The 24,829-nt window shown below is 55.0% G+C and overlaps 2 protein-coding genes across 5 annotated transcripts; both read right to left on the reverse strand.

Annotated features, from left to right (window-relative positions):
* Positions 1-5,651: 5,651 nt before the first annotated feature.
* Vars2 (valyl-tRNA synthetase 2, mitochondrial) lies at positions 5,652-18,467 on the reverse strand. Of its 2 annotated transcripts, none has more exons than XM_057794591.1 (29): positions 17,954-18,467; positions 17,758-17,839; positions 17,569-17,669; positions 17,071-17,192; positions 16,924-16,990; positions 16,730-16,827; positions 15,691-15,772; positions 15,462-15,581; positions 15,029-15,140; positions 14,473-14,561; positions 13,847-13,937; positions 13,633-13,760; positions 13,453-13,556; positions 13,117-13,198; positions 12,384-12,460; positions 12,229-12,304; positions 11,999-12,104; positions 11,838-11,908; positions 11,630-11,755; positions 11,447-11,551; positions 11,293-11,361; positions 11,121-11,199; positions 10,899-11,026; positions 10,673-10,825; positions 9,892-10,098; positions 8,770-8,881; positions 8,496-8,671; positions 8,268-8,390; positions 5,652-8,198 (listed from the first exon to the last, which is right to left on the reverse strand). In XM_057794591.1, the coding sequence occupies exons 1-29, from the start codon at positions 18,152-18,154 to the stop codon at positions 8,103-8,105; spliced, it is 3,183 nt and encodes a 1,060-aa protein (XP_057650574.1). In that variant the 5' UTR covers positions 18,155-18,467; the 3' UTR covers positions 5,652-8,102. The 2 variants fall into 2 exon arrangements, with proteins under 2 accessions (XP_057650574.1, XP_057650575.1); XM_057794592.1 differs by having other exon boundaries at positions 17,947-18,008.
* Positions 18,468-18,579: 112 nt separating this feature from the next.
* Positions 18,580-24,253, reverse strand: Gtf2h4 (general transcription factor IIH subunit 4). 3 transcript variants are annotated; one of them, XM_057794609.1, is made up of 14 exons: positions 24,095-24,253; positions 23,176-23,318; positions 22,809-22,913; positions 21,851-21,982; positions 21,545-21,641; positions 21,222-21,310; positions 20,953-21,064; positions 20,765-20,833; positions 20,519-20,602; positions 20,194-20,326; positions 19,906-20,036; positions 19,696-19,743; positions 19,471-19,549; positions 18,580-18,872 (listed from the first exon to the last, which is right to left on the reverse strand). In XM_057794609.1, exons 2-14 carry the CDS (start codon positions 23,313-23,315, stop codon positions 18,700-18,702), a joined length of 1,392 nt encoding a protein of 463 aa, XP_057650592.1. In that variant the 5' UTR covers positions 23,316-23,318; positions 24,095-24,253; the 3' UTR covers positions 18,580-18,699. The 3 variants fall into 3 exon arrangements, with proteins under 3 accessions (XP_057650592.1, XP_057650593.1, XP_057650594.1); XM_057794610.1 differs by lacking the exons at positions 22,809-22,913; positions 23,176-23,318; positions 24,095-24,253 and having other exon boundaries at positions 21,855-21,949; XM_057794611.1 differs by lacking the exons at positions 21,545-21,641; positions 22,809-22,913; positions 23,176-23,318; positions 24,095-24,253 and having other exon boundaries at positions 21,855-21,903.
* Positions 24,254-24,829: the final 576 nt, after the last annotated feature.

Here is a 24,829-nt window from a genome sequence, read left to right on the forward strand (position 1 = left end):
TTTCTGTTTACCCTAAGCAACACCTGACTCCAGGAAAGACCACAAACTGAGACTACCCAGGTACCACCCAGGAACGAACCAATCAGTATCCAAGGGGACAATACCTGCCTTTCCAGCCACTGTAGATAGGATTGCCAGGTGTCCTTAGCCCAGCACACATCCATCCCTTTCACCCAGACACCCCTAGACAAACGTCACCCAATCAGGGGTCCTGAACCTTAGGAATCTCCTCACTCCACCTTCTACTATGGTGAAAACCCCACCCCAACTGGGCTCAGAGCACTCGACTCTGTTCGCTGCCTCAGACAGACTAAGCTCAAGCTTGAAATAAAGGCTCTTTGCCTTTACATACAGGGTTCAGTCTCCCTGGTGGTCTTTTGGGGGCCCCCATGATCTGGGCATAAGGCCAAGGCTACATAGTGGAACCCTGTCTCAAAAACTGACTAAATCCTGTAACCTTAGACCTGACTGACCCCTTGGGAGGGTTGGGATGACTGCTACTGTCCTTCCCGGTCTCCACCCATGCCACCGTCACCCCACGTAAGAGCTGACTCGTGTGGAAGAGCACGATACTCCAGGGAGAACATCTCTAAGCCCAGAGAGAACATCCCTGAAGCCGAGGATGCACAGATGGGAAGGAAGCAGAAGCAGACATTTTGCTTTGCCTCTCTTCTCCTCTCTGGCTGTCTTGGAACAGCTTGATGTCTTGTGCGGCATCAAGGAGAGGTAACCCATAGGTCCCTGGGGGACCTCGGTGTTCTGTGACTTGCGCTTGAACTGCTCCAGGAGGGAAGTGGCCCCCACGGGTCAGATGTGCAGACTCCAGGTGAGCTAGGGACTTGAGGAGCAAACAGACGTCTGTTCTGTCCAGCTCCTAGTGCTCAAGGCCTGGGATCATCAGTGTGTAGCTTCTGGATTCTTTCCCTAGAGCAGTGGAAATACCGCCTTGGGGTTCACCGTAGCTGTGAGGGGGACAAGGGAAATGAAAGTCTCCCTGAGGTGGGGGTTTCTTGTTCCCAGAAGACATTGCAAGAAGAAATGGCAGGATGGCATGGGGGCGGGGTTTCTAAAAAGGGCCAATAGGTGAAAGGGGGCGGACCCAGGGACCTTATATAATACCCAAGCCAGCTCCCGTTAGCGACGCTCAACTTTGGGGCTGTTATTTTTCTGATTCTGCAGCTTCGTGTTTTATCTTTCCCCGGTGTTTAGTTCTCCAGGGGACACACTCAGCAGTCCTACATGACCAGCTAGAGATTTCTCTCTTGAGAACAACGGTGGTGGGTTAAGTCACCACTCCTAAGCAGAGACAGGACAAACCAGGCCCTAAGGTACTGGGGAGGAAGGGTTGCAGAGGGCAGGTTCCTCACTCAGCACACCTGAGAAAGGACCATGGGGTAGGGCCTTAGCTTCCTCAACTGCCTGGCTCTCGGGCCCTCGACTTAAGTGCGGGCACCTGGAGGTGGGCTGTATGGGGGTAGGGAAGACTCAGCTTTACCCGCGCGTTAGCGCCTGCGTTTGTGTGCCTGCGCCCGCAGAAGCCAGAGGCATCCCCTGGAGTCACAGGCAGTTGTGTGCCCCTGACCTGGGTGCTGGGAGTGAAACGTGGGTTTTCTGAAGAGCTGAGTCGTTTCTCTGCACTGCTTCCTAAGCTGTTGTAACTTTGGAGAATTCAGAGCGGCCTTGACGCAGAGGAAAGAGGTGGCAAACTTGTTTTGAGTTGGAAGTGGCTGAAAGTGGAGGCAGCGACAGGTGAGGCGGTCGGGGGTCTCTTAGAGGCAGGAAGGCTTTGTTGCATGCTGGCACCCCTACGGCTTTTGTTGTTTGTTCAGAACCCACATGGCTACTGTTGAAGTAACGGGACAAATGACCTCTCCACCCTACCTCATCCTCTAAATCAGGATCTCCCCACGCCAGGCACCCCCCAGCCCTATTGTGTGTGCGGTGCCCCCCCCGCCCCCCCCGCTGAGACCCTGAACTTCGAGTGTCCTGTGGTTGGAAAAACAGGCTGTAGGGCTGTGGGTGTGGCTTAAGGGTTGAAGGCTCGCCTAGTCTTGCACAGGGCCTGGGTTCCATCCCCAGCACTGAGGTTTGCAGCAGCCCAGGGTCAGATTCTAGCCAAGCTGCTAGCAGTAACTGCTAGGCTCGGTCGGTGGTGGTGGGGGGGAGGGGAGGTAGGCTCGGTGGGCCGGGGGAGAGGCTCGGTGGGCCGGGGGGAGAGGCTCGGTGGGCCGGGGGGAGAGGCTCGGTGGGCCGTGGGGAGAGGCTCGGTGGGCCGTGGGGAGAGGCTCGGTGGGCCGTGGGGAGAGGCTCGGTGGGCCGTGGGGAGAGGCTCGGTGGGCCGGGGGAGAGGCTCGGTCGCCTTGGGGGAGAGGCTCGGCTGGCTTGGGGGAGGCTCGGCTGGCTTGGGGGAGGCTCGGCTGGCTTGGGGGAGGCTCGGCTGGCTTGGGGGAGGCTCGGTCGGCTGGGGGAGGCTCAGTCTGCTAGGGGAGGCTGGAGCTGCGGCTTCCGCTGGTTCTTCACACCAGCTCTTACCACCCCACATCTCCAAACTTCTATTTTTTTCCTCTTTGCTGCCTGTTTCTTTCTCGTCACACCCTGAGCATCCACTTTTGTTTTTAATTTCCAGTTGCTATAACACAAACAGGCGCGCGGGGGGGGGGGCGCTTCTGTATTCTCTAGGTCACAGGGACATGTGTTAAATAATTCACCCCAGGTGCTGAGCTTGCTTACAGATTATAGACTTGAGGGCGAAAGATGGTTCTATGGAATGTTTACTCCGGTTTTGAGTGGTGGATTTTATATAGGCAAGGGAATTCATTAATCTGAATAAACTCCCCCTTTTCTCTTTGGTCCTACTGAGAAAGGAGAGGGTACAGGTACCCATACCAGGTCAGTAAAATCCCAAGAGGATGCTCTGGCAAGGTCTGGAAGACGTTTCAGTCTCTTGCCTACAGATGGCCCTCATCAGCAGAGGTTCCCATGATCCTTCCTGGGATGGCTGATCGTGGGTCTAAAAAGGGAACACCTGGTGTTTTTCTGCACACGGACCTGACCTCAATATAAACTGGAGGACTTTTTTTTTCCAAATGGCGTCTAGTAGGAAATATCAGTATGTAAAAACCGAAAGGGAAGTCTGCACCTGTGAGTGGATGCTGGCGTGGGTGAGAGCTGGCTGGTGGGGGGAGGGGTTCCTTGGTGGTGAAGTTTGATAAGCTGTTGCAGAATTGTTAAGCACTTCGTTTCAGCTAGGTGTTGTCAATTAAGGAGGCGCTTTCCTGGCAGCACCAGAAACAAGGGCACAGTTAGTGTAGCAGGGACTACTGGCTCCTGCAGGATCGCAAAAACAAGGAGGCTAAAACAAGGAGGCTAGCAGGGCCCTTTGAGCACCCACAGTCCATTCTTTCTAGGTTCCAGTTTCCTGGTTAGAAGGGAATGTGGCTTGTGATGGACTACCCTGTTCAGCTGGTCTTTTCCACCTCAGGTGCCATTCCTTAGTCAGCCTCTGTCTGGTCACTGGCCAGGGCAGCTTCAGAGGATGGAGGGAGGCGGGCCTCTGTCTGGTCACTGTGGTGAGGGCAGCTCTGGAGGATGGCCTCTGTCTGGTCACTGTGGTGAAGGAGGTTGAAGGACGGCCTCTGTCTGGTCACTGTGGTGAGGGCAGCTCCGGAGGATGGAGGATGGCCTCTGTCTGGTCACTGTGGTGAAGGAGGTTGAAGGACGGCCTCTGTCTGGTCACTGTGGTGAGGGCAGCCCCGGAGGTTGAAGGACAGCCTCTGTCTGGTCACTGTGGTGAGGGCAGCCCCGGAGGTTGGAGGATGGCCTCTGTCTGGTCACTGGTCAGGGCAGCTCCAGAGGATGGAGGAAGGACAGCTTCTGTCTGGTCACTGTGGTCGGGGCAGCTCCGGAGTTTGGAGGATGGCCTCTGTCTGGTCACTGTGGTCAGGGCAGCCCCAGAGGATGGAGGACGGCTTCTGTCTGGTCACTGTGGTCAGTGCAGCCCCGGAGGTTGGAGGATATTACTATTCTAGTGGTCAGGAGTGTCCTTTTGGTATCCATGTTTGTGCCATGGGCTCTTCTATCCTTGGGACCGTGACTTTTCCTCCCAGCTGGAAGACCCTGCCCCTCCAGGCGTAGTTTGAGGTCACTTTAAGGATCCCACCCTGTGACTGCTTTCTGCCTTAAACCCTTGGCCTCATGACGAACAGCCAGTTCCTCTTGGTAAGCGGGCAGAGTGACTGGCAAATGCTCTGGTCTGGATGCAGGCCCAGCATGTCTGAAACCTTGCAGGCAGAATGCAAAAGAACTCATGCACGCAACCCGTTTCAGTGATACTAGTCTCAGGTGTGGCGCTTGGATAACCAGTTCTCTCCAAAAGCCTCCAGCCTGCACATCTGGGGACCAAACAGGAGGTGGGCACCATGGACACTGTCAGCTGTGGCTGATAATGGAGCAGTAGGCTTGGCAAAGACCAGCGGCCATTCTCCTTCCCTAGGGCCGTGTAACTGAGCTGGTACCTGGCGCCTAAGGTACCAGCCTCCCTCTGCAGCTCAGCTGGCTGTATGATGATATTCTATCCAACTCAATGCAAAGGTGGGGGAGATATTAATATCCTTGAGGAAAGGGTTTCCATTCCGGAGGGAAGTCCAGCCCTTCAAAGAGCCCCACGATACAAACCTCTGTAACAACATGCTTTATAACTGTACCCCTGCAGCAGCCGCTAGCCAGTTTGAGAACTCCTGCAGTTGAGGAGCTGGCCACGGCACAGCTCCCTACCACACTCCTCTGCTCTCTCACCTCCTTTGGGCTTTCCTTTGTGTGCCCCATTGCAGCTTTTCTCTGAGGAACACTCTCTTTCCCAGCCACCAACTTGGCTATTCTTTTTTTTCCCCTCTCCGTTCTCCAGTTTATTCTGAAAGCATTGCGGTGACTTCATCTTAGAGGGGGGAACCGGTTCCATCCAAACAACTCACCAGGGTTTCTGACAACAACAAAGAACAACGTACGCGCATATAAATCACACAACTAAACTAAATGGTATCTCTGAAAAGAAACAGCTAGAGGGGAGGCCTGGGTACTTATTTAAAACATTCACTAAGCTCCGGTGATTGTTTGCTGTTGTTTACAGTCATGCCGAGTAAGTGGGAGTCAGCTGGACTCACGGTGTTAATGTTTGCATCCTAATTCTGCAGTCTCTCGAAAGCAAAGGTGACCACAGGTAGAAACTGGATTCTTTTTTTTTTAATTTTTTAAATTTATTATGTATACAATATTCTGTCTGTGTGTAGCCTGCAGGCCAGAAGAGGGCACCATACCTCATTACAGATGGTTATGAGCCACCATGTGGTTGCTGGGAATTGAACTCAGGACCTTTAGGAAGGGTAAGCAGTGCTCTTAACCGCTGAGCCATCTCTCCAGCCCAGAAACTGGATTCTTGACCAACAATGTCGCATCAGCATGCAATGAACTGGTTCATTCTAAAGTGGTCACAGTTATTGATGACAAGAGGCTTTGTATTTTTTTTTTTAAAGATTTATTTACTAGTGATGTATACGGTGTCCTGTCTGCATGTATCCCTGTCCACCAGAATAGGGGACCAGATCTCACTACAGATGGTTGTGAGGCATCATGTGGTTGCTGGGAATTGAACTCAGGACCTCTGGGAGAGCAGCCAGTGCTCTCAACCATCTCTCCAGTCCAAGGCTTTGTATTTTTATATATAAGGCACATCTTTTGGTCCATGTGAAAACAAGTTTTTTTAAATTTTTTTATTTTTTAAATATTTATTATGTATACAATATTCTTTCTGTGTGCATGTCTGCAGGCCAGAAGAGGGCACCAGACCTCTTTACAGATGGTTGTGAGCCACCATGTGGTTGCCGGGAATTGAACTCAGGACCTTTGGAAGAGCAGGCAATGCTCTTAACCACTGAGCCATCTCTCCAGCCCCAAGTTTTTTTTTTTTTTTTTAATGTTAACTATTTTCTGACACTTTGGAGTTACTGGTAAGCTCTGAACACCAACATAAAGCTACTGGCATGATTAAATGTCTCAGAAATATCTTGGCCAAGGATATAACCAGCTCCTCAAGGAGATATCCCCAGCCGCCATGGTCACCTGGATCTGACCACAGCAAGTCACACATTGGACCCTCGTGAGGTGATCAAGTGCTCAGATGTGATCCAGTGTTAGGGACTGCGGACCACCAGACCCTGAGTTTCCTGTAAACAGCTCTGGGCATGAGACCCTGATGGCAGGGGAGTGATTTCTGGTGGACCTGCAGCTGAAAGATCCCGAGAGCTGGGGTGTGGCCAGAGCACTAGATAAGCTGCCCCCGAACACCATAAAGGGGGCATTCTAGTTTCAAGGATGACCCGTGTCTCAGGGCTACAAGGTGTGTCTATGGATGGTAGACAGATCTGCCCATCCACCCAGGCAGTGAGAGGAAGATAGTCGAAAGGGTCTGAAGTACTTCCAAACGTTTGCATTTCTGTATTAACCATAAACTTGTGTGATCTGTCTGCTGTCGTGATTCCCTTGGAGTACGGTGATTACACTCATGGTAACAAACCTTAAGAGCTAGCTACAAGCAATGTAAACTGTTTCAACTGAGTAGTATCCTCGTCCACATAGTCTCCCATAAACAAGTCATTTGTATCTGATTTACCGCCCGCCCGTTCTAAAGAGTTCCCTGAGGTCATGAAATTGCCCATGTACATCCCCACACAGTGACCAGACATGGAACCTCTGCAGGTTGGATTCCTTTGTCAGGATTTCTTTAGCTTTCCCGCAGGCTCTTGACTTGGGACTCGGAACTGTGCTCGCTGCACTGGTCCAGCTCCTTGGTAAATAACTTATCGTCCATAATGAACCAGCTGCCTTGTTCCCGTGAGTGTGCACCTGGGCCACAGGCACAGGCCTCCACTCCCCATGCTTTGTGCGCCCCCTGGTGGATGCCAGGCGCTAGCACCTGCCCGGCTGGCCCACTAAGCCGCTCCTCCTCCTCTGCTCTCCCTAGCTCAGGACTTTCTGTAATGGCAGCCTCCCCAACTTGGCTATTCTTGAACCTCCCATAAGTCTTTGTTTAGCCCCATCTCAGATTCTTGACCCTTTTATATTTCAACACACTCAGTTCCCTTGTCTTCCCTTTGTCCCTCGCGTTTGGTGACTTTAAATTTTTGTCTGCATTGGTGTTTTGCCATGGATGTTGGGTTCCCTAGAACTGCCATGTGGGTGCTGGGAATTGAACCCGGGTCCTCTGGAGGAGTAGTCAGTGCTCTTAACTCCTGAGCCATCTTTCTCCAGTCTGCATTTGATGACTTTTAAACTATCACCCATTGAACCCAGAGGGGGGAAAATCAGGACTCGTCTGCTTCCTTCCTTTGATAAGCATGCAGACGCATGGCAGACTCATGGCAGCAACTGGAGCTAATGTGTCAGGTGGCAGCTGAGTCCTGCCCTTCTGCCCAGCAATAGGAGCACGCGTCGTGTTTGAAATGTGGTTACTGCAGCAGAAAGCATTGCACCGGAGCTGGGGTGCTGGGTCAGCTAGGCTGAGTCCCTGTTGTTGAGTTGGGCGAGTTCCTTCCATTCTCTGGCTGTGTTCAGATGAAGCTAAAACCCACAAGAGTCAGTTCAGGAATGACAGAAGACCCAGCCATAGAAGTCTCAACATAAACATCTACCCTGAGCCCTTCCATGCAGAGGGGCTGAGCAGGCTCCGAGTTTCACTGAGATGAGGCATCTGGGACATGGAACTCAGACACTGAGTATGTCTGTGCTCCCCAGAGTCCTTTATCGCCCTAAAGCCCAGAAAAAAGTATCAGCCTCTAGGCACAGGGTCACCAGGGCCCTGCATCTAACTTTAGGGAACTGTTGGAACCAGTGTCACACCAGAGCACCAGGGCAGCTGCCCTCTTCCCAGAGGAAGGATCACACGTGGTATATTTGGGGTTTCATCATTTTATCTCCCTCTCCTTATTCTTGCGTTGCGGGGACTTCAGGTCTGCTTCCTTTACAAGACGAGGAGGGCAGACGAGGTCCCTTCTGAGGCCGCCCTGCACCACAGGTCTGGGAAGGAAGGCTGGCAGGGGAGCAAGTGGGGCTCAGAGCTCCCTGATGCTGGGCGTCTCTTCTATCAGCTGTTGGAGGTGGGAGGCTGCTTGGTCCAGCTTTGACAACTCCAGGCGGAGGGAGGAAAGCTGGAAGAGGATGAGGATGGGTGAGCCGGCTCCGCACCATCCCCGCCAGGCTTGGGCTTCCTCACTTACCCTCTGCTGCCTCTCTGCAACCCTCTCTGACGCAGTCTGATTCAAGAGGTCAGCGAGCTGTTTCTGTAACTTCTGCCTCCGGGCAGTTAGTCGAGGTAGCTGGCTCTGGGGGTCCACCAGGCCCTAGACATCAGGAGCGAGGGCTGAGACACCGGCAGCCGGCAGCTTCCACCCTGAGACCCTCCCCTTCCATCCTCTTCTGAGATCCCTCCAGTTTCCTCTGCTCACCTGCAGCTCCATGTAGATCTTAATGGTGTCATTCAGTGGGGCAAGGGCCCAGCCGGAGGGAGCTGCTGCCCCTGGGGGCAGGAACCCTACAGCCCCACAGTGGCTCAGGGTGCCCAGGGGCTCCAGGAAGGGCTGGAATAGGCCCTGTTCTTCTGGATCTGAGCTCTGGAGCAGCACTAGTGGAGGCAGGGACAGTGAGTCAGGGTCAGTGAGGCCATCAGCTCCCACCCCACCCTTGGCTGCCCTTCACGACGACACCCAGGACCAGCCTCACCTTGGGGTCGGGCTTTTGTGAGCTGGTAGGTGGCTCGGAGGGCCCGTAGTGCCTGTACAACCTCTTGGACCCTGGAGAAGCAGCGTTCCAGCTGGGGCTGGCGCCAGGACTCCTGGTGAGAAAACCCAGAGTCAGCATTGCTGCTGCTGCTGTACCCGCTCCACTGCCTCATCAATGAGAACAGTGCTCCGCCCGCAGGAGCAGGGCAACAGGTGAGGGCACCACCATCTACAGGAATGCACGACCAGTAGTTGATGACTGCTCACTCTGCAGTACCAACCAGTCCGCACTGGGCGAGAGATCCAAATACTACCAAGACACAAAGCTCAGTGTCAGGTTCAAATCATGAACAGTTTTACTTTGACTATTCTGCAAGCATGTACTCGGTACAGCATACGCGCGCCTGCGGGATCTCCTGCACGCGGTACAGCATACGCGTGCCTGCGGGATCTCCTGCACGCGGTACAGCATATGCGTGCCTGCAGGATCTCTTGGAACTGGGGTTACAGTTGAGAGCCACAGTGCGGGGAGAATCAAACCCCGGTCAGCTGCAAGAACAGATGCTCTTAGCTGCTGAGCCACCTCTCTAGTCCCAGACTCCCCCCACCTCTTTGTTTTTTGAGACAGGGTTTCTCTGTGTAACAGTCCAGGCTGTCCTCGAACTTACTGAGCTTCAGCTGCCTTTGCCTCCCAAGTTCTGGGGTTAAAGGCGCGCACCATCACTGCCAGGCCTTTCCCCTCTATGTAGTCCTGGAACTTGATATGTAGACCACGCTGGCCTCAAACTTACAAAATCCTCCTGCCTCTGCCTCCCAAGTGCTAGGATTAGAGGTATGAATCTATTTAGTGAGACAGTATAGAAACAGTAGTGCGCTGAATTCCAGCACTTGGCAGCGAGGTAGGCGGGTCTATATACAGTGAGCTCCAGGACAGCCCAGCTACATAGAAAGACCCTGTCTCAAAATGGGGAAAAAAAAAAAGGCTGAGAAATGGCTCAGCAGGTAATGCCTGCCAGGCAAGCGTGGTAACCTGAGTTGGAACTCATGTGAAAAGCCCATGGTTAATGGCAGTGGCCCCACAACCTTCAGCCATCACAAGGCTACCCCTCCACCCCTGACTTACCAGGCTGTGGGCACTGGGGTAGGGAGCCACACAGATGCTGGGGGCAAGGGGACCACCTTGCCTGGGGGGCAGTCTTTGCCAAAGTTCTTCTGCCAGGAAGGGCATCAGTGGGGCAAGGAGGCGCAGACCAACATCGGCGCAGGAGAACAGGATCTGAGGGGGTCCTGGGGGACACGGAGCCTTCGACAACACTGGCTTTACCGCTTCCTAGGGAGGGAGCTGACAGGTAGAACAGCCACACTGCATTTTGCCTGCCTGTCACTGCTGTGCCGGTGGGACCAGCTCCTGAGACGGGGTACACGCTAAGGTCCTGAGCATCACCAACACCATGCTATCCCTGGATGTACATGTGAACAGGGCCCCGTGCAGTGTTTCCCAGAGGTGTGGGAGAGAAAGTGGGACAGTTTGGATTTTTTTCCTCATATCAGAAAGGGACAGAGGTGGTTTTTTCCCTGAAGTGCTGGAGACAGAAGTGTCCGATGCACCAAGCCTGGAACAAGACTGAGAAACAGCGAGGGAGACCAGCCCACAGCCACCGCTGCATGCCCTGAGTGGGGAACTGAGGCAGGCAAGCACTCTGGGTGACTGTCATGGACACTGCTTAGAGACCCTGGTCTGAAACCCACCACACTGTCCCCCTGGGACGCAGCAGCTAGAGTGGCTGAAGCAACCGTGACAGGCAGCAGCGCTGGGCTGCACTCCAGGGGCCAGGCAGTGAAGGAGGAACAGGTGCACGCACCCCCAGAGCTCTGGAAACTCTAGGCCCTGCCCTACCACTCACCAGGTAGACATCACAGAGGTTGTGGAGCCAGAAATGATACAGAGTGTGGGTGACGAGTGACAGGTCCCGGCTGAGGAAGCCCCTCTCACACTCGTGGGCTGCAAAGGCCAGGCGGCTCAGAATCCAGGCGTCCATGGCGGAGGAGGGCAACACCTGCAAGCAGGCGGCATGAGGACCAGGATAGCTGGACCCTGTCCCTGGTCACTCCAGGCTGCCGTCCTCCCACCTTCTCTGCTGGCTGGGGTACGAAGTTCTCCCCCAGGGCACGGAGGATAAAGCGCAGGGCGTTCCAGAGTTTGTTGCAGAAATGGCGGTAGTTCAGGACCTCAGAGACAGACAGGTGCAGGTTGCCCCCTGGAGGGAGAGAAACAGGAGTCTCCCTGTCCTCAGTAAGCAGGGCTGGCTGTCCACACAGGGGCCCTCTGCCATGCCAGCCGCCAAGGCTCACCCAGGATTCCATGAGAGCACAACGCAAACCTCAGGGCATCTGTCCCACACTCAGGGATCCCATGAGGAAAGTCCTTTTTCTGCAACCAAAGGAAGACGGGTGGCCAGTCTTCAAGGCTGCAGGGGAAGCTGGCAGCCACGTTAGAGGCCTGGACCAGGCCCATGGGTCTTACCTGTGCTGTGGCTGCAATGGCCAGCTCTCTCGGGTCCAAATTGCCATCTCTCAGCTTGGCCTGTAGCACCTGGGGACGAGCGACAAGTTCACGGACCACCTCCCTGTGCTCCGCTCTGACCTCTTCATCCCTTGAGCTGAAGTCTTGTCCTTACCTGCAGCTCTTGCCCGCTAATGATATCCCGTGGGTCTAGCACATTCCCCAGGGACTTGCTCATCTTCCGGCCTTGCCTGTCCCGAACCATGGAATGGAGAAGCACCTGGAGACATGGAGGGGGTCATCAGAAGGGCTTAGGGACCGGGGGGAGACCGGGCATGTGGGCACTAGAGTATATTACCTTGCCGAATGGGAGCTGCCCAGTGAGCTGGGTCCCCAGCATGACCATGCGGCTCACCCAGAACAGCAGGAGGTCACTGCCAGTTTCCAACAGTGAAAGGGGATAGAAATGAGCGAGGTCTGGCGTCTAGGACAGGATAAGCAGTAAGGGCCACGGCCGCCTTAGCCAGCTCTGTCCCCCCTCATGCCTTCCGCTTTAACCACCTCACCTCTTGGGGCCAACCCAGGGCAGAAAAGGGGAAAAGAGCCGAGGAGAACCAAGTGTCCAGGACATCAGGGTCTGGGGACAAAACGGAATGGGGACAGCTAGAACCTTCGGCCACTGCTGCCATAGTCCCAGCGCTCCTCACAGATTCGGCCACGCACTCACCCCTCTCCAGGGTCAGTTCTGCCCCTGGTCTCCCGGTCAGCTTTGCTGCTACAGCTCTGGCCTCAGCCTCTGACCGCCCGACCACCCAACATTCCTTCCCGTCATCCTGAAAAAAAGCACGGGATTAATGTGGAGGGCTCCTCTAGAAGAAACACGCCTGGGGGTACTGTCACACATTGGGCTCGAGCTCCCCGCCTGGGGCTTCCTTCCACACCAGCTGCTGCTCTGACCTCTGCCTTCTCTCCAACCACCATGTAGGCTGGGATCCGATGGCCCCACCACAGCTGCCGGGAGACACACCAGTCCCTGCCAAAGAAGATCCCAGCAGATGCCTCGATGTCACCAGCGGTCCTCCCCCTCCCCACCTTCATGAGCGCCCCCTTACCCGATGTGGGCAAACCAGTGCTGCCAGCTCTTCTGGTGGAAGGCAGGCCAGAGCTCCAGAGCCCCTGACTCCACAACCTGGAAATAGAGGTGGTCCATGCCTTTAATCCCAGTCACAGGCGGGTCTCTGAGTGTGAGGTCAGTCTGTTCCAGTCCCGCCAGTGAGACCCGAGCAGTGAATGGCTCAGCAGGCAAAGAGCTTGCTTGGCTCACAGTGCGACAGCCTGAATGCTAGCCCCACAGAAGATCCCACTCCACACTTTAGCCTCATCTCCACCTGTGTACACAACACAGGTGATTAAATGTTTTAGAACATTATGTCCATGTATGTATACACACAGAGGTCATAGGTCAACTTGTTCTCTTCCGGCACCAAGTGTGGCAGCCAGAGCTTTTGCCGGTCAAGGAAAGAAGCCGGGCGGTGGTGGCGCACGCCTTTAATCCCAGCACTCGGGAGGCAGAGGCAGGTGGATCTCTGTGAGTTCGAGCCCAGCCTGGCCTACAAGAGCTAGTTCCAGGACAGGCTCCAAAGCCACAGAGAAACCCTGTCTCGGGGGAAAAAAACCAGAAAGGGCCTTGAATTCTGTCCAAGATGATTCTGGGCTAGAACAAGGGTGCGTGGCAGCCTTCTCGGGCCACCTGCCTCCACCGCCACCAGAGCCTTCAGGACAGATCCCAGTCTGTGCTTCCCCATGATCCTCAGAGGCTCCCCTCCTCCCCATACTGGGCCTTACCTTGGCAGCTCGGTCCCCCATTTCCTGGCAGCGGACAAACCACTGGCTCTTCAGCAGGTATTCTACCACATCCCCGGAACGACTGCAAGGGTGGCAGGGTTAGGACCCGCGTGCTAAAGAGCAGCTGGGGACAAAATCTCACAGGACCCTGGACTGGTGGCGCCCCCTTATAATCCTAACACCCGAGAGGCTGAGGCAGGGAGTTCCAGGCCAGCTCGGATTACACGATCAAGACCCCGACTCAAACAGAAGCCCGAGCACAGAGCCCACACGCTAACCAGGGCAGAGCCCACCCCCTTTTGGGACGGCCCCAGTGGAGGACTAAAATGGCACTACCTGCAGAGGGGCAGCACCATGGGGTGCTCCTGCAGGCCCCGGAACAGCCCCCGCTCCCTCAGTGCGCACATAATCTTTTCCCGGGCCACAAATCGGTGAAGACCCTGGGGAAGTGACAGACAGGATGAGGCAGGGTGGAGAGTGCCCACAGGAGATGGGCAGCACCAAGACGGGCCCCACCTGCAGCCAGTCTCCACACACAGACGTCATTGTCCCATCCTCTGCGATGACACTCAGTGGGGTCAGGCCGTGCCGGGCCCCCATCTCGGCATCCGCTGGACTGTGAGCCGGGGTCACCTTCACTGCCCCTGGGGGAAGGAGCTGCTGTGAGACGCCCACTCGCATGACTCTCCCACTGTGCCCCCTTCTCCCTGTACCCTCGGCTTCCACACACCTGTGCCCACATGTGGCTCAACAGTGGTATCTGTGATGAGCGGGAGGAGCTGTCCTGTCAAAGGGTGACGGAGCTGTCGCCCGTGTAAACGCTAAAGGGAAAGGTGAGTGTCAGGAACAGAGGGTCCACCCGTGAGACCCCAGAGCGAGAGGGACAGAGGGTCCACTCATGAGACCCCAGAGTAAGGGGGACAGAGGGTCCGCCCCGTGAGACCCCAGAGCGAGAGGGACAGCCCGTGAGACCCCGGAGCGAGAGGGACAGAGGGTCCGCCCTGTGATACCCCAGAGTAAGAGGGACAGAGGGTCCGGCCCGTGAGACCCCAGAGCGAGAGGGCACAAGGCCCGGCGAGTGAGCCAAGGAGCAGATACTCGGAACAGCTCCTCCACTACTCCTACGAAGGCAGCCATGGGAAGCACATGAGCCAATGAGTGTGGTGGATACAGAGATGGGCAGCAGCAGCAGCGTGGTCTGGGGACCGTGGTTAACCCTGAGCGTGAGGAGAAGCAGGAATAGCAAAAGAGAAGGGAGCATAGACTGGGCCGCCGCAGAGCTGGGAGGAGGGGTCTCAGAAGGGGGAACAGAGGAAAGGGTGCAGTGTGGGGTGCAGGCCCACTCCAGTTACTCACTGTGTATCGTGGGTCGTCAGGGTGGACGGCCACAGCCACGTCTCCAGGCAGTGTCTCGGGCCTCGTGGTCCCCACCACAATCTCCGCACCTGGAGACAAGCGTTCAAGCACCGCAGTCAGCCATCGCCCGGCCTCCCCGACACGGGTGCAGCAGACAAAGCCCAGCTGACCCCATGCTGCCCCTTTCTGGCCAGCTGAAGCATTAAAAACTATACATTACAGCTACCTTCCTTTGCGTTGCTTTCCTGAGACGGGGCCCAATGTCGCCCTGGCTGGCTTGGAACTTGCTGGGTAGACCGGATGAGCCCTAAACCCGGAATCCTCCCACCTCTGCCTCCCAAATGCTGTGACTGCAAGTGTGCCATCATTAGTCAGAACTAACCTTGACCTCTTTCCTGAGTGACAGACTCTCATAGACTCACCCCAAGTTCCCAAAGAAGAGGACCCCCAGAGTAAGGACCCACTGCAGCAAACCTACCTGGGGTCCCAGAGACCCAGTCTGTGCTTGAGAAAATGGGGCGCAGAGGAAAGAGGGCAACTTTAGGCTGACACTCACCGGGCTCGCCATCCACAGGGAAGGCAACAGAAGCAAGGAGCCCAAAAGACACAGGGGTCGGGCAGCTGGGCAGCTGGAGCACTGTGTGGCCAGGCAGGGGCCGGCTCTCTACCTGGAGGGTTGAGGAGGCAGGTGAGAGAGCAGCCTCTCCGCAGAGCTCACATCCAGGATATCCACCACCATGTGTCCCGCTTCCCTGGTGTCCACCCAAATCCCATCCAGAGGGCTGGCAAGCCAACGTCCATGGTAAAGTCACAGAGCTCAGAAGCCAAGGCAGCTCACTGCGCTGAGCAAACTCTGAGTCTTTACAGTGCCCCCACGAGGCAAGCACCACCATCTGACTGACGGGAGCAGCGGGACGTCTAGAGCTGAGATAGGCAAACACAGCTGCAAGGGCCTGACCCGGCCAGCCTGCTTCCCTCCTCTTCCTCACCTCAATGTCTGAGATGGCCGATCTCAGAGTGCACGACCAGTTCACAAGCTGACGGCTCCGGTACAACAATCCCGAGTTGTAGAGTCGCACAAACGCTTCCGTCACAGCTGCCGAGGAGCCCTAGAAGGATGACACCCGACATGCTCCCTCAGCTGAACCCAGAGGTTCCCCTCGTTCCTCTCCCAACACCTTCCCCAGAAAACCCACAGGGACTATAATGTGAACTCACAGCGTCCATGGTGAAACACTCTCGGTCCCAGTCCAGAGAGGCACCCAGAGCGCACAGCTGCTCATAAATCTCCCCTCCTTTCCTGTACCAGAGATTCCTATCGGTAAACATGACCAGAGCACCTCCCGCACACTAACCAAGGATGCTCACCAATGCCAGGTAGCACGTGGCACTGGCCCAGCAGAGTCTAGAAGCCGATGGAGACAGAACCACACACCCAGGGTGGAAGCCGATGGAGACAGAACCACACAACCAGGGTGGGGCTTTCCAGGGCTTTAAAAGCTGCACAGAGGTCTCTGCAGGGTTGTCTAAACTTCTGGCTTCTCTGAGCCAGGCAGGATGAATAATTGCCTTGGGCTACACCCTGTGGTGTCTACGCTGTGGCCCCTGGGTTGTGAGCACACACATACATTCATTTTGCACAACACCATAACACAACATTGCTTTTGCACAACACCATAACACGACACTGCTTTTGTACAACACTGTAACACGACACTGCCATCTAGAAAATTCGCATTTGAGGACTGTGCAATAAAGCAAAAGAAACCACACACACAAAACAAGTCCCCAACGTGTTTTAAATAAGTTTACAATTCACAGCTATGCTGGGATGCACGTGGCCCATGGGCCACAGGTTGTATATGCCTGGCAGGAACAGCCACACAGTGAAAAATGTAAGAAAGTGAGAGAGACAAAAACATGTGACAACAGACATGAAGGAGACGGGCCAGGTGCAAGGGAGAGGATGAAATCCAAGAGGAGACAAGACAAGCAGACAGGATTAAAAAAATAAAACAAAACAAACAAAAAAAACAACACAGATACGTGCATAGATCCATAATATACACATACACGATATTTACATTCTGACAAACACAGCGCGCGCCCACACACACACAGAGCTCGGACACCCGGTCCCTCAAATGCTGAGTCCCAGAGCTTCTGCCCTGAGGCGGTTTGGAAGAACCGAATGCTACCAGTCAGGAGAAGGCAAAGATTCTGCCAGTCAGTCATGCAAGTGGCCCCGCCATCGTACTCATGTTTCCACTGGCACACGGCCTGGAGGAAGTCTTCCCGGCTCAGCTCGTGTCTCCTCACGCCCCGCTCCTTCCACAGGTGTTTCTCCACCACAGCCTGGAGTGGGATCAGGAGCAGATGAAAAGCTAGTCAGGTGCTTTGGATAAAGACTGCGCCATCGACCGAGAAAGGGAACCGGGATGAAAGACCCACCTGGGTAGCAATTCCTGCGTGATCTGAGCCAGGGATCCACAGCACGCGATCCCCACGCATCCGGTGCCTGAGATGGAAACACCAGAAGGGACCCTTGAGTTCACTCACCCTTCCCTTCAGAACTGCGGCCACCCCAAGTCCTCTCACCAGCGCACAAACGCGTCCTGTATCGCTACTGTGAGTGCGTGACCGATGTGCAGGGAGCCAGTGACGTTGGGAGGTGGGATACACATGGAAAAGGTCTCCCCTGTAGCGTGGGGCAGCCGTGCCTAGAAGGAATGAGGAGGTCTGAGGCACAAGAGAAGGCTGTGTTACCTGGAGGGCAACAGCATCCTCTGGTGTGCCCAGGTCAAAAAGAACTTCAGGAGGCCAGGTGTAGTAAATCACCCCTTTAATCCTGGCTCTCGGGAGGCAAAGGCAGGTGGATCTTGGTGAGTTTGAGGCCAACACATAGAGACCCTATCTCAAAAAAACCAAATCATGATGATAATAGAATTTCATCCAGTGTACAGAAAGCAAAAAGAAACCTCTGAAGCAGCCGGGCCGAAAGAAAGCTGAGCTGTGAAGCTGGCCTGTGCCCACAAAGTTCAAGGGCTGCCCACTCGGTCCCTGGGCCCTCGCAGCCCCGTTCTGCCCAGCACTGACCTGATACTCCGGCTTAAAGAAGCCCTCTCGCGCCCACCACTGGTACCAGGCCGCCTCAACATATCGGGGACTGTAAGCAGGAGGCAGGGGCCCAGAAACATCTGTACAAGCAGAAGAGAGAGCCACTACTGAACTGCATTTCAGCAGACCAGAGAGCAACAAAATCGCAAAAACATAGCCACAGTTTACCTTTCTTTTCACCTGGCTCGGTGGGGATTTCATACAGTACTACCTCCTTGTGGCTCCAGGCCTTGGTGGGCACTGCAGGTGACTGTGGGAGGAAACGGGGGGGGGGGGGCGTTGTAGATCGCAGTAAGTACACCACAGTCATCTGGATCCCCGCACCAGATCTCCTTCAGACCCTTCCCAAGGACTGACCCCCGACCTTGCTCGTCTCAGCTAGCCCAGCCTCCAGGGCCGCCTGCTTCTCCCGCAGGCGCTTCTGTTTGGCTTCGCGGTTCCTCCGAGAGAGGGGCGAGCCTTGGAGCTCTGGCTGTGTACACAGTGGCTGGGGCCTGGAGAGACCCCAGGAGGGCCTCAGCACCCAAAGCGGTGGCCGGAAAGAGGCCAGAGGTAAATGAGACATCGGGAGAGTTTGGGAAGAAGTCAGGTGCTCATTAAGAGGCCGTGGGGTGCAGGAGGTTACAGCCCGTCACTCCCAGCCCAGCGGCTGGACCCTCTCACTCTGTCCTTCCGCCTGGGGGCGGAGAGCATGGCGTCAACACCATTCTGGGTCGCTGAAACCTTGGCGTCCAGAAGGCAGGGGCTCTGGCGGTCACCCTGCGCTGACGCGGAAACGCGGAAGAGAAGCCTGGGGTTCGAAAACCAGGGAACCCCCAAACCTCCAACACGCCACTGTATCCTGAACTCCGCAGAGGATTCGGCGTGCGGATAGGCAAGCCGCCGAGTGTGCGCACACGCGCAGGGGCGGGGCCACGCCGGCGCGTGCGTAGAAGACGCTCGCTCCGAGGGTTTACTGTGAAGCCGTGGGTACCACCTCGGATGGGAAAACGCTGGCAGGTGTCCGGAGCCGCTTAGCTTTTTCCTTAATTTTATTAAACAAGAAATGTCCCGGTGTGTAAACAAAATACATCTGAGTTGGAAAGCTGCCCGCCCGCTCGCCCGCCCGGCTCAGGAGCTGTGCTTTTGCCGCTTCCAAAAGCGCTTGACGTCGCTGTGCCCGGCCGGCGTCACCACCATCAGCCGCTTGGCCGAGTTCTCGAACACCAGCACGCCCAGCTCCCGCGCGTGGGCCAGCAGCAGCTCAAAGTCCACTTGCGACAGGAACTGGTTATACAGGACGCCTGGGATTGGGTGAGACAGCCAGGAGGTGAGGGGCTGCAGTGGCCTCGGCCCCTTCGGGCAGCATCTTGGCAGAGGCAGCAGACCAGAGTTTTAAGAACGAACTCGTGCCATTCAGATGTTCGAAAAGACAACGGAATACCACAAGAAAAACCATGCAGGGGCTGGAGAGATGGCTCAGAGGTTAAGAGCATTGCCTGCTCTTCCAAAGGTCCTGAGTTCAATTCCCAGCAACCACATGGTGGCTCATAACCATCTGTAATGGGGTCTGGTGCCCTCTTTTGGCCAGCAGGCATACATACAGACAGAACATTGTATACATAATAAATAAATAAATATTTAAAAAAAAAAAAAAAAGAAAAACCATGCAAACCTACTCAGGGCGATGACTGAATGACCCTGCTTCTTACCCTCACCTAGATAGCTTAACCCAAACTGCACTGAATTGGGACCTATTTCCTGCTACCAATATATCAAAATATAGCATCAGCTTTCCTCTCCCTCTCTGTGAGGGAAACAAATAAGAAATGCCCGAGACCCTTTTCATTCACCATGGCCAAACTGCTGGCCTTGCCTCTTAGATCAACAGAAGCCACGCACCTTCAGTGAAACGAAGTCTGTCCCTCTCCAGCTCCCACAGTCGAATCTGGTCTGTTATGGTGGGAGGCAGCACAGGAGTCTGCAGGAACAAGGGTGGGACTATAGGACCCAGGGCAAGAGCCCAAAGCAGTCTCTGTGGTTTAGATGCCCCTTTCCATCCATCCTTCCGTTGCTAGGTGCCCAGGCTGCCAGCCTCCAGCATCTTGGTACCCCACCCACCCATACCTGTTTGAGCATCACTGGATGGGCCCTTGTCCTTAGGAAATGGATTATCTAAGAAAACACAAGAATGCAGAAAGCCGTCTGAGCGGTCCCTGTCACTGAAACAGCATCTCTTGCACTTGCTAGCCACGAGCCCGACAGAGCTGAAGCTATGCTTCCATGACAGGAAGACCTTGTCCCCCATCTCCCGACCTCCATTCCAGGTAGGGATACCTGCTGGGCTGTGATGCCACTGGCAATGGCCTGCTGCACACTCTCCCGGGTCACCTGTGCCACCACCATGTTGGGGAACCGATAGAGCATCTCGGAGAAGAGGGCGATAAGAGCGATCTGCAGCTCCGACTCTGGCCGGGGATGAAGAGGAATGAGGAGGTGCCTACTCCTGCCTCCCTCTAGCCCTGCCCTCGTGTGTTAGACGAAATACCAGAGCGCTCCTAAACCATAAACATGGCATAACTGGAATCCCTCCTGCGTCTCCCCTCCACCTCCATCCAGCCTCACCAGTATAGGCATATAGTCGGTAATTTGTTTCCACGACAATGAAGCCTGGCTGGTGCACCGTGCCCCCAGCCCCAGAGACGCCAGACGAGAGGTTGATGGCTAGGCGCGTGGGGTAGTAACGCCGGGACTTCCTCTGGAAGGGCACGGGGAAATAGGGTCCTCTGTCACCACCCTAGCATCTTCCTGATAGACAGATCCCCAGGTTCAGGGTGCAAAACCAACCCTGAACTTCCCCTCCAAATGACCCAAGCACTCAGTCCTGGCAAGGGTTTTCTGCACCCCAATACCCCACTCTCCTAGAAGCCAGGTGGCTGGGTGTGCGTACCTTCCTCTGGAAAACGAGTCCGAACTCACGCAGGTGTTGCAGGAAGTTCAACAAAGAATCACTCATACCCTCTACAGAGTAGTCCTGGGGAAGAAACGGCCAGCGGGGGCTGGCACACAGCCCACCACTGGCCACCCAGCCCCTGCACCGCCCACCTCATGCCTTCTCAGGCACTTCTGTGGTCAATCTTACACTCCACTTCTCCAAAACCTCTCTTTATCTCCCTGTCCTCCAGCCCCTACTTACCTTGCCCAGAGTAGAGAAACTGAGCTGGAAGAGGAAGGAGAGAATCTCCACTAGGTCCATGCCCCGACTCTGAGGAGAAAGGGGAGGTGAGAGAGGATATGAGGCAGAGCGGCAGGAAGAGGGGCTTAAGGAGCACAGTCTAGGGACCAGAGGAGAGTGGACATGTGGTCGTAGGCCCTGGCTCTTACCTGCGCTGTCTGCAGATACTGCAGCATGAAGTACCAGAGCTGGGCAGACGTGTCCAGCAGCAGGAACTGGAAGCCAGCAGAAGTGATGCAGGGCGGCTCTCCAGGTTCAGCGCTAGAAAGGGAGGGGCTGATGGTAACGGCACGCAGAGAGGGGTTGCCTGTTTCTTATACCTACGCAGACCTCTTTCTTTTCAATCCCTCTGAGCCCTGGACACCCACTTTATCTGAGACCCAATGAGCAGGGAGCTGCTGTGTTCTGCCCTCCTCACCTTTTCATAAGCCCAGCCTGGCTGAGGAGCTGGGCCAGGTCCTGGCTGACGGCTGCACTGGGGGAGCCTACCATGAAGTGCAAGACCACCTAGAGACAAAGGGGTCAGACTGGATCTCAGGGCTCCAGGGATGGGGCAGAGCAGAGAGAAAGGAGTCAGACTGGATCTTAGGGCTCGAGGAATGGGGCAGAGCAGAGATAAAGGGGCAGACTGGATCTTAGGGCTCCAGGGATGGGGGCAGAGCAGAGACAAAGGGGTCGGACTGGATCTCAGGGCTCCAGGGATGGGAGCAGAGCAGAGGCCCACAGAGGCCCGGTCCTCACCTCCCAGCGCTCCTCGGCGTACTTGTCAAGCGAGGGGACATCCCGGGCGTGCTTGTCTGGTCCCAGCTGACTTGTGTCATCAGACCAGGCCTTGCCCCTACGGCCAGCCAGGATGAACAGGAGTAAGGAGCCCTGTCTGCTTTCCCACAGACCATGAGGAGGGGGCATTTCCTACACCCTGCACCCACACCTGGCCCAATGTATTTTTGAAGGAGCTTCCAAAGGGGGAGGGGGCCTCTCAGGAGCTCCATCGCTGCCATCAGCAGTTCCCCTGCCCTAGCTCAGGAAGAGAGGGAAATGACATACCCACCCAGAAGGGCAATTCGGAGGTTCTGGCGGAAGATGGGGTTGAGGATGAGGCCCTGGAGTCCACCAGGGAGCAGCTGCGTATGCCAAATGCGGAGGCCACTAAGGAGCCCTGTACTCTCCTCCTGAGCCCTGGACAGAAGCAGAGGCGAGGGGCGTGCTACGAGCAGAAAGAGACCTCCAGGGGCTCCATTTCTACCTTTTCTAAACTGGCAGCCCTTGGAACAGCGTCCCAGAGTGAAGCTGTGTTTCTAACTACAGCGCTAAGTAGAGCCTAGTTTTTATTTTTCTTTAAGACAGGATTTCTCTGAAGCTTTGGAGCCTGTCCCGGAACTCACTCTGTAGACAGGGCTGACCTCCGCCCCAGAGATCTGCCTATCTCCATCTCCTGAGTGCTGGGATTCAAGGCATGTGCCACCACCACCTGGCTTGTTTTCTCTTCTTTTAATCACTGTTTGTTTCTCTGTTTCATTTTCTAAGTCAATCCCTTTTTTCTCTTTTTTCCTTCTTTTGTTTTGTTTTGTTTCTGAAAGGGTCCTATGAAGCTGGGGACAGCCTCAGACTTACCGTGGAGCCCTTGAACTTCTGCTCTTCCTAGCTCTCCCTCCCAACTCTCAGGACTGCTTCTTTCTTTTCTTTGCTCTCTTTTTTAAGTCAGCATACAAGCAGTTAGTTACAGAAATCACAGCCTCCAAAGGGGAAACCACAGCAAGTGTACTCTTGGAGGGTATTCTCTGTGTGGGGCAGAGCCTGCGGAGAGGCACAAGGTTTGACCCCTACAGAAATCACAACCTCCAAAGGGGAAACCACTGCAAGTGTACTCTTGGAGGGTATTCCCTGTGCGGAGCAGAGCCTGCGGAGACACCCGAGGTTTGAGCCCTAGCTTCTTGTGTATCCTAGCCGTGCAGCTTGAGAATGCAGCTGCTGGGCCAGCGACACGGCTGTGCTCAGGACTCACTTGCTGAACTCTTTCTTCACCCACAGGGCCACTGCAGCCTGCGGCAGAGGCTGCTCCAGAAAAAGCATCCGCATCACCCAGTTCTTCGCCAGAGAAGGGAGCTCCCTGAAAGGTTCAGAGGGCAAAGGTTACCAGAAGCTGCCTCACGCCTGCACCTCGGCCAACATCTGCCTCTTGAGTGTCTCACCCCACCTCCCACCTCTTTACCAGTCCCACTGCCCCCACACTCTGTTTTGCATTGCCACACCGTGTGGTAATGTCTAATGCGCCGGTGCTCACACTAAGCTAAACCTCTCCCCATGAGATTCCAATCTGCAGGCCCCGTTACATTCCCCAAACCACAGTCCTTGCTTTGAAAGGCTCTCACCTGAAGACAGCCAGACAAGTGGCTGGGTGCCCATACAATCGGTCCAGCACCCCAGGGCTCAGGCCCCCTAAGAACTCCTGTAGATTCCTACATTGTAGGTGTGCTCGGTTCAGTCCACCCCTTGCAGGGGCGCCCTCCATCACCTGAGAGGTACAAACATCAGAGGTACTTCCCCACGATCCAGGACAGTGTCGCTCTGCCTTCAGATCTATCAGGTCCACCATCAGCCACCATTTCTACACCTTCCTCTCTGGTGCTACTCATTCCTTACTTCTCCCAAACCCCTCATGTTCCTGCTTCTTCATCAAACAGCCCAGGATCGCCTTGAACTTGCTATGTGGCCAAGGATGGCTTTGAACACCAGATCCTTCTGCATCCACCTCCCAAGTGCTGGGGTTACAGGAATGTAGCATTGCTGGCTTTTCATCCCACATCTCCCCTAAAGTTAAACCTTCTCTCAGTCTCCATCTGGTGGGATTATTCCCACTTTTGTGTGTGGCCCTGAGGATCATGTCTAGATCCTCACCAGTGTGGCCAGGTGACAGAATCATTTATTGTTCCATACTTACAAAAGAGTTTTGCATATTAACGCCGCCTCAAATTCATCTAAGCAGTGACAAAGATGCTTATTTGAACCCAGCCTTCTCTCTCCTCCACTCTTCTGGTCAGATCGGTCTACAAGCTCCAAATCTGTCAAGTCCTTAGCTCTCATCTGGAGACCCGGCTATAAACTACCTCCATGCTTACCAACATAAATCCCTTTCTGTCCCTTTTCCCCCGCGCCAGCCTCACCCTCTCACCGTCCCACACCGACCGAGCTCCTCACTTCTTCCCGGCTTTCCTTTCACGCCACCTCTAGCTTAACTTTCCCTTATCACTCTCATATCACTCCCTCGCCACTCGGATCCCCCTCGCATACCCCGGGTCACGAGCCGTCGCTTAATCGGAGCCAATGTCTCGCATTGGCTTCTGAAAATAAAGGATGAGAAAACGGTGGGAGAACCACAAAGTCTTTCACAGACAGGAACCAGCCAATAACCAGTCCAAAGGGTAGGGAGCGCAGAGAAAGTGTGAAGAGTAAAGGGGATGAGAATAGGCAATGCACTCGCTTGCCGCGTGGCATGTTGGGAATTGTAGTCCTCTCCTTGCCTGCATTGTAGCATCGTGAGGACGGTTTGACTACAATTCCCGAAAGGCACCGCAAGACTACCAGCCGAGAGAAGCTGGTTTTTCATTGAATTCCCTAAGAACACCCTACGACAGACCATTTAGTTCCACTTCTCTCTTTCCGTTGCCTCTAAGGCGAGTCCTTGTCCCGCCCAGACAGGAGGCGGCAACCAATCTGGAGATGCTCCCGAGGCCTCCAATCAGAGGCCCGCCGAGGCCGCTCAGTGGCCATGTGTTAGATTTAGATACCTAAAAGCTGGGTTTCTTGACCTCTGCTGTTCCCCATGAAACTGAGATAATGTACCGCGCAGAGCATTTTCACGAGGCGAGGATTAACACATTCCAGTTCGCCCTTATTTGGCAACTAAATGCTTAATCTTAATCTCTTCCTCCAGGGTCCCTCCAGCTCCTACGCAGTTGGAAGACTCCATTACAATTTTTTTTTTTTTTTTTTTTTTTTGGTTTTTCGAGACAGGGTTTCTCTGTG

This window comes from Chionomys nivalis, chromosome 19 (assembly GCF_950005125.1).
Source record: "Chionomys nivalis chromosome 19, mChiNiv1.1, whole genome shotgun sequence".
Lineage (NCBI taxonomy): Eukaryota > Metazoa > Chordata > Mammalia > Rodentia > Cricetidae > Chionomys > Chionomys nivalis.